An 8,624-nucleotide genomic window follows, 5' to 3' on the forward strand; every position below is an offset into this window, starting at 1 on the left:
GGCATGGTAGCACGCGCCTGTAGTTCCGGCTACTTGGAAGGCTGAGGCGGAAGGATCGCTGGAGCCCAGCAGGTCAAGGCTGCAGTGGCCGGGAGCGGCCACTGCACTCCAGTCTGGGCCATGGAGTGAGACTCCAACTCAAAAAAAACCAAACAACAACAACAAAAATATATTGAGAAAACAAGAGCTATCCTTTAAAAATCCAGATCCTCAACTTCTCTTGGGACACAGGAAAAGTGGGCCATACCAAGTCTGCTGCTGGGTGGGTGGTGCCCCCACTGGAGGGAACATGTGCCTGCCAGCTCAGCAGAGTCCACCTGGCCCCTCTTCTTTGCCTGCCAAACCCTGTAGGTGGCTGGCACCGTGATCCACACAACAATAATACAAGTAATAATGCAGACGACAAGAGCATCGAGCCAGTACAGGGCTCATCCCAAGCGCCCTTCATGGATTTACTTGTTGTACCTCCACAACAAATGCATGAAGTGGATGCCGTTACCAACTCACTTGGCAGACAAAGCAAAATGAGGCTCAGGTTGCTCACAAGCAGGGCAAGAGCCCACACCCAGGCAGGAGCCCCAAAGTCCAGGCTCCCACCGAGTCTCGCTGCCTTTCTGAGTAGCCCTGATCCCACCAGGCCAGGGGACTGTCAGGGAAAGCATGCCCCAGTCCCCAAATGACTGTTTCCTCAGTCATCCATAGTACTTGCCTCTCGTGTTGCTTTCTCCAAAAAGGATATTCCCACCCACTGACTCCCACACACAGGAATGCCTTCCCGTGGGGCTTCCCAGTCTTCCAGGCCCGGGTCCCTCACTGCAACTACAGAGCACTCTGGGCACCCATATGCTGCCACTCGCCTCAGCCCAGAACTCCTGCCAGCAGAGGCAGAGGCACCCTGGGACAGAGATGCTGGGCCTCCTCTCCCTACCAAGACCCTGAGAACAGCAGCTGGATGCATGCCTGGCACTCTCTGAACAGGGTGAGCACACTTATGCCCCTCCTTCAGCCCCAGAGCTTCCTGAGAGAAGGCAGTGGCCTGCGCCTCTCCCCTCCGGCTGGGTGTTCTCCCAGTGTGGTGGCCTGGTACCTCCCTCAGAGACTGGTCCTCCTGAGATCAGAGCCTACCCCCAGACCCACCCCCACAGGCACTCAGCCACCCACACACACCTGCTTCTGCGCCGAGGCCCATAACCACCACGCCGGGCAGGCGAGCGGGAGTAGCGGTGTCCATCTCGGGAGCCCCCACCTGAGTGCCGCCGGCCACGGCTGCGGGACCGGGAATACCGCCGAGAGCGGGACCGGGAGCGGGACCAGGAGCGGGAACGAGAGCGGGCGTGGCGGCTGGAGCGGTAGTAGCCTCCACCACGGCGCGAGCGGGAGCTGGAGCGGGAGCTGGAGCGGGAGCTGGAGGTCCTCGAGGCAGAAGAGGAGGAGGAGGAGGAGGAGGAGCGGCGGCTGCAGGTGGGGCACGGAGGGCTGGTCAGCATGGCCCTGGGCTGTGGCCCCCCACTGCCCCAGACCTCCCCCATGGTGGCCGGGGCATAGGGAGGGCAGCGTGAGCGTTACCGACCGGGCGCTGGCATTACGTCCCGGGGCAGGGCCGCCAGCCTGGGGGGGTGCGGGGGGCTTCCCTGTGGTGGCCCCTGACGCGGCTGCAGCAGCTGCAGCTGCAGCTGCCTCTTCATCGCTGCCCCCAAAACTGGTGATAAACGTGATCTTCTCCTCACGACCTGGGGTCGGGGAGCGGGAACGGGAGCGGGACTCAGAGCTGGACTCCGAGGGTGACCTACAGGCAGGGAGGAAGAGGAACTCAGTCACCCAGGCTCCCTGAGCCTCTCCACCAGCAAACAGAACACACTGCAGAGCAACAGAAAGGACAAGCACAGGGCACAGAGCAGCACACAGGGACAGAGACCCAGCCTCAACAACCATGGAGCCTCTGCGGAATAACCAGGAGAGTTATGACAGAAAACTGGATTTCACGTGGTTATTAGAAACAGATGAGGCCAGGCACAGTGGCTCACACCTGTAATCCCAGCACTTCAGGAGGCGAGAGGATTGCCTGAGCCCAGGGGTTCAAGACCAGCCTGGGCGACTTGGTGAGACCTTGCCTCTACAATGAATCAAAAAATTAGCCGGGCGTGGGGCAGAGTGCCTGTATTTTTGGCTACTAGAAAGGCTGAGGCGGAAGGATTGCCTGGGGCCCTGCAGGTCAAGGCTGTGGTGGCCGTGAGCTGGCCACTGCACTCCAGTCTGGGTGACAGAGTAAATCTCTGACTCAAAAACAAACAAACCAAAAAGATAAGCAAATCTCGATATTTAATGTGGAATGTTTTCTTCAATGGACAGACAGTCAGGGGCAAAAATCAAGTTCTAAAATACTGAGTATAGTACAATTCCATTTTTTAATAAAAGGAAGCACCTGACATGCCCTCTCCCAAGCTCTGAGCACCTTCCTGACACCTTTGATCCCCCCCAAAGCCATAAATGCCTAACCACTACCAACAACCCCACAAGACAGAGCCCATCCTCACCTCCACACTGAAAAGGGAAATGGGCTTCAGAGAGCTATAGGTCTTGGATAAGAGGGTCTGGGGTCAGACCAAAATTGTTCTCCCTCAAAGTCCCTGCCCTAACTATGCCCTCACTCACCTCAACGCCCAGGAGACAAGCACTATGCACAACAGGCTACTTACTGTGTGCCTGTTTTTTTTCACTGGTTATTTCTGAAAGCTGAGATTAAATAGATTTGATTTTTAAGTCACACCTTTTTGCCACGTTTGATCATTTTCACCACAAGACCGCATAGTATTTAAATAAGAAAAATATAAAGAAGGTTCAAATTTTTAAAAATTTTTTTTGAAAAAAACTGAGAAAACAGGCTAAAGATCTGAAGAGTACAAAAAGGACTCAGACCCAGAACATATCATATGCAGTCTATGATCTCAGGATGACCTAGCAGGATGAACTTCCAGCCCTCCTCAGCACCTGTCCCTCCATTAGAGGGTTCCTGGATGCCTTTCCTGGGTTCCCTGGGGACTTACCGCTTATAGGGGTCATAGGTAGGGCTGTCTCGGCGGGCATAGCTATGAAGAGAAGGGTAGACAAGTTCAGGCTTGAAATCTGAGTGGGCATGAAACTAGGATAAGTCTCCCCACCCTGAGAACCCAGGGCCATGCACTCGGCACAGTGAGGAGAGGGCTATAGACCAAGTGCCGGGGCTTATCTTAATTCCTCCAGCTACCCCACCTTGGCTCTATCCAAAGCAGGAAGCTTGGCCCCACCCTGCAATGTCCCTGACCCATTCTGACTCTGAGAAACACAGGCTTCAGTAGTTCTGGTCCTGTTTGGCCTCCTGACCGTGGAACAGAAGTATCCCTCCTCCCACTCCTCATGGTTCTAACTGGGTCCTGACTTATTAATGATGATGATAATAAAACCAAATAGACCAGGTGCAGTGGCTCATGCCTATAATCCCAGCACTTTGAGAGTCTGAAGCAAGAGGACCACTTAAGGCCAAGTTGGAGGCCAAGCTGGGCAACATAGTCAGACACTACAGCTACACAAAATCTAAAAATGAGCCAGGTGTGGTGGTACACATCTGCAGACCCAGCTATTTGGGAGGCAGAGGAAGGAGGACCATTTGAGCCCAGGAGGTCAAGTTTAAAGTGAGCTATGATCATGCCACTGCACTCCAGCCTAGGCGACAGTGCATGACTCTGTCTCGAAAGGAAAAAAAATTAACAAAATAGATAACATGTCTTAGTTGCTTACCATGTGCCAGGCACTAAGTGTTTTATACCAATTAACATATTCGAGACTGACAAATTTTTCACTTTCCCACTAAAAGCGGGTGGGAAAACAAAATCTGAAGCTGGTTGCCACAAATTTCTATTGTTAAGCACAAGTGAAATGGTCTTTTCTAAACTGTCACCTTTCTTACAATACAGCTTAATGTTGCAGACATATCCAGTATTTGCCTCAGACACCACTCTGACTGGCATTCCACGCTTTATATTTTTATTCAGATTATAAACCCAAAAAGACATTTTTCCATGATGAGGTCAATTCACATCAGCAGAAACCAGGAACAGAATTCGGAATGATACAAATTCATGTCAGTGGTCAAGAATGAGTTAAAATGGTTCTTCCTAACAACTCCAACATGGATGCCATGATTATTCACACTTCACAGCTGAGGAAACTGAGGCCCAGAGAGGCAAAGTCAACTTCTCAGCATCACAAAGCGCGGAAGTGAAGGAGCCGTGTGGCCAGCAAGCCCCTGCTGTCATGCACTGCCCTGATGTGCACTGCCTCTGTGCTGATGGTAAGAATCAGCGCTACTCTAAAGAACATTTCCACACCAACCCCTGAACCCACAACATGTTATTTCAGACTCACAGCAACAACTCTCAATCACTCCCCCTTAATGGAGATGCAGCACAAAAGGCTTGGGCCTGCACAGGGCCGCCAGGTCCACAAGGACCTCTAGGCTCCCTGCTCCATGCCAGACTGCCTCATCCAAACCTGTCCCAAGATCTCCACGTGGGGACTGGTCCAGCCCTCTCTCCCAGTAGGTGATATTGCCCTATATTCCAAAGGAAGAAACTGAAGCTCAGAGAGTTTGGGAAGCTGTCCAAATTGACAGGGAGCGGCCAAGCAGCAGAAGCAGGTCAGAGTCAAGGGCTAGGCCTGTGCCCTGGGCTCTGCCCTCAAGTCTTCCAGCCATCCCTGGCAACAGCTTTATGCCGCCTCTGCACTGGCTCCCAGGGAGTCCAGTAAGGGTCCCAAGTCCAGCAGGCTGGGGGTGTGGTTAGCAGGGAAAACTGTCCACATGGCCCTCAAGGCCATTTCTATCTCTAAACCTTCACTCAGGTCATTTATCACCCCACTAGGAAGACTCTTGTCCTTAAGCCAGAAGCCTGCCCCCAAGAGCCTCTGTGGGTCCTAAGCGCCTGCCTCCCTCCCCAGAGCCTCCAAGACCGAAGCTGGCAGGATGAAGCTCAGGAAAGAGGCCCTACCTAGGCGGGCTGATCTTGCGGCCCCTCAGCCGCTTCTCCCGGAACTCTCTCCGCTGGCGCCGGGAGCGACGTCCCTAGGGTAGGATGGGTGCCAGGCTGGTAAGAGGTGTGCCTCAGAGAGGGCAGTCACATCCCTGCCCCCTCCCACTGGTCCAGACCTCACCGAATACATAGCCTTCTCCTCCTCAAGGGCCTTGGCATGTTTGATGGCCTCTGCCTCCTCCTTGTCTTTCCGAAGCATCCTGCAAAGGGGGATGAGAATCAGGATGGAGGAGAGGCAGTTCGCAGGGTGAGGGAACACTGGCTGAGTCGTCAAAGAGAGGGAGGAAGCCCAGGACACTAGGAGGTGACGAGCTCCATGTCACCCTGTGGTGTCTTTCACTCATTCGATACAACTCATTGAGCACCTTTTGTGTGCCAGGTGCTATTTTAGGCATTAAGAACTCAGCACTAAGGGGGATGGGGGGGCACACTGCATCAACAAGGGTACCTGCATAATGAACATTTGTATACCTAACCCTGAATTGTACCCATCTTTAAAATAAAAACATAAAAAAGAACTCAGCACTGAAAAAAACAGAAATCCCAACTTGCACAGGCTTACATTCTAGGGGAGAAGACAGAAAAGGACCAGGGTAATAGCACACATGGTCCATGAGATGGTGCTAGTCTTGATGGGAAAAACAAATCAAGGAAGGAGGAAAGACAGGGCCACGGACAGGCAGAGGAAGTTGCCTTTTTCAGTAGGGAGGTCAGGGAAACCACACAGAGAAACCTGCACAAGTTGAAAATGAGCAAGCTGCACAGATGCTGGGCAGAAAATAGCAGACAGAGCAGCCCAGAGGTTGGACCAGGCCTCAGGCACCTGAGGAGTAAGGAGTCCGGGCAGGGGCATGAGGGAGAGCAGCAGAGTCTTGTGGTCATGGTAGGTAGCTGGCTGTTCCTCAGGTGGGAGCCATGGCAGGTTCTGAGCAGAGAATGCCATGTTCAGGCTTGGTTTATTTGGTTTCCAATTTGCTGCTCTGTGAGTTGGGGCCATTTTATGGAGTCGTGCGAGTAAAGAGTAGCACCAGGTGTGGCGCAAGGTGGAAGCTCAACCAGCTTTTGCCAAGAGAATGACCCAGTGCATGAAGCTGCTCCACCAGAGGTCGCTGTCCACTAGGCCCAGGAAGCTAAGGAGCTTCAAGGGGTCAGACCTGCCCCAGGCCACACTGAGTAGGGTAGGCCAGGTAATTGTGCCTCAGTTTCTGCACAGTTGAAGTGGGGTCACAAGTACCACGGACTCAGGGACCTGTATGTGCAAAGTCCCAGGCCCCGCGCCAGGCATAAGAGTGCTCAAACAGGACAGCTGTTGGAGCCAGCAGTAAGGATAGAGATGCCAAGATGGGGTCTTGAGCGGGAAGGGTCTCAGTGGGCTGGGCAGGCCTCACCTGACAAAGTCACCATCGGCCATGCCATAAGTCGTGGCCTGTTTGTTGAGATCTGCCACCTGTTCCTGGTTCAGTTCATCCACATCCACCTCCACGTCTGCACCAAGAGAAAGGCTGTCAGGAGCCAAGGCCAAGTGAGAGGACGAGAGAAGGGGCAGTGTCCAGGAAGCTTAGGTGGATGGGGCAGCCCACCAGACTGGAGGAATCCTCAGGGAGGGACTGAATCAGGTCTGGCTCATCTCGGCATCCCCCAGGCTGGCAGAGGGCTTGACCAGAGAGACGAGCACAGCATAGTGTGGACAGAGGGCCTGGGGAAATGGGGCTTGGGAGAGACAGATGGATGAACTGACGAGTGAGATGTGTGGTGAGAGTGACATGACAGCAAGGAGTGAATGGGGGACGGACAGATGGTGGATGAAGATCCAAGGGCAGCAGGAGGGGTGCAGGTCCAGGTGTGTAAGAGTTGGACTGCATGATGCATAAGTGGAAGAAGGGATGGGCTGAGGTAACGGATTGCTCTGCAAAGTAGGAATAAAGAGCCAGCTGCCAGAGAGAGCCAGGATGGGGAAAATGGAGAGATAGGTGGGCGGTTTGCTCCATGGATATTCAGGTAGAAGATGATCAGCGGAACGGGGGAGGGATGGACAGACAGATGCTTGGGGGACGAGGGATGAACACTTGTTTTCCAGAGGAGAGAGAAGAGAAAGCAGGAGGGAGAAGTAGAGAGACCGGCCCAACTGGAAGAGAACGGAGTCAGCACCTAGGTGGGGAAAATATCATAAAAACAGTGCCCTAGAAATGAGGGACAGAGGATGGCAGGGAATGGAGGAGGACAAGAGTGAGACAGAGAGGCAGGAGGCTGAAGAGCCCTGGAGCAGGAGAGGGAGAGACAGGGCTCGTAAGCACGGGGCGCCCCACAGAGGGTGAGGAACAAGACACAAAAACGATGCCCAGGGACTGCGGGTGGGGAGGGCAGAGAGGGGACCCCACCGATGTCGGGGATGACCTCATCTTCGTCCGAGTTGCTCTCCTCCTCGGCCGGTGACTCCTCCTCCTCCGGTTTTTCCGCCACCTTCTCTACCTCGGCTACTGTGCTGTCCTCGTAGGTGTAACCAATGGAAGCCTTCTTCTCTGCCAGCCTGTGATGGGGAGCAGGTGAGCCAGGGCGGTGTCCAGAGGAGAGAGAGTCCCAGGCAGGCCCCACACACTGGCCTCTCGAGCACCACAGCACCCTCCCCTCAGGCTCTTCCTCAGCCTAGGACCCTCTGCCCTGCCCACCCTCCAGCCCTCCCTTTTCCTCCATGCCCCAGCTCCAGTGATCTTTCTGTGGGAAGTCCTTGGTCCACCCCCAGGCCAGGTGGGGCACTGTTGTGAGCTCCCCTGCCCTGCCCACACTGGGTCACGCTGTGGGGGGACAGGTTTGTCTCCCCCAACCAGACTGTGAGTCCTATGAGGGCATGGCCCAGAATTATCCTGAGCGGCAGTGTGCCCCAGCCTTGCTCAAACAGAGCGGGCCTGAGGGGTCTGAGCAGGACCCTAAAGCTGGGGATGTGATGGGGTCAGGGTCTTCAGGAAGCTCCCAGTCCAGTTCTGCAAAATCTCCTCGGGTGGAGGAAAGTAGCAAGCAGTTAGGACCACAAAGGGGAGCCCCAGAGCACCAGGGAAGAAGTCGCCGAGGGAAGCACCAACACCCTGAGCCAGGGATCCAGGACCAGCGTGAGCAGGTGGAGCAGCAGGTGCCCAGGAGGGACGTTTAACCTTGGCACATGGAACAATATGTGCGAGGACGGGACGGGGGGACTGGACTCAGACAGGGGTGGAGATGAGGGAAGTGAATCCACCCAATGACTGCCCTTCAGGACGGCAGCTCAGAATCGCCCTGCTCCAGAGGCTGCCCCAGGATAAGGCCTGAGAACCCCGTCATTCCTTGAGGGCCCCAGCCTTGAGAAGACTTTTTCCAGTTACATCAGTTCCTGCTGACTGCAAGCTCACTACATGACAGGAACTAGCACAAGAGCTCCACAGGCTCCACCTCCTGCACGCCTTCCAGCTCTAGGCAGTGGGACTCCTGCTAGCCCCACTTCACAGGGAAGCACAAGGCTCAGCGGGGAAGTCCTCATTTGAGGTCTTTTTTTTTTTTTTTTGAGTAGGAGTCTCACTCTGTCACCCAGAC

At 54.5% G+C, this 8,624-nt stretch overlaps 1 protein-coding gene across 3 annotated transcripts in view; it reads right to left on the reverse strand.

Moving 5' to 3' along the window:
* CLASRP (CLK4 associating serine/arginine rich protein) overlaps positions 1-8,624 on the reverse strand; it is a 30,304-nt gene that overhangs the window by 4,161 nt on the left and 17,519 nt on the right. For all 3 annotated transcript variants that reach the window (XR_002481525.1, XM_021709214.1, XM_008051771.2), the window contains 7 exons: positions 7,442-7,590; positions 6,452-6,548; positions 5,185-5,263; positions 5,022-5,095; positions 3,045-3,086; positions 1,571-1,786; positions 1,168-1,455 (listed from right to left, as the gene is read on the reverse strand). Coding sequence is in view for 2 of the 3 variants with exons in the window: in XM_021709214.1 (XP_021564889.1) it covers positions 1,168-1,455; positions 1,571-1,786; positions 3,045-3,086; positions 5,022-5,095; positions 5,185-5,263; positions 6,452-6,548; positions 7,442-7,590 (945 nt within the window). In the remaining variant the exon portion in view is untranslated. The remainder of the gene's footprint in view (positions 1-1,167; positions 1,456-1,570; positions 1,787-3,044; positions 3,087-5,021; positions 5,096-5,184; positions 5,264-6,451; positions 6,549-7,441; positions 7,591-8,624) is intronic.

Source organism: Carlito syrichta, unplaced genomic scaffold (genome assembly GCF_000164805.1).
Source record: "Carlito syrichta isolate Samal-C Ts95f unplaced genomic scaffold, Tarsius_syrichta-2.0.1 Scaffold67556, whole genome shotgun sequence".
NCBI lineage: Eukaryota > Metazoa > Chordata > Mammalia > Primates > Tarsiidae > Carlito > Carlito syrichta.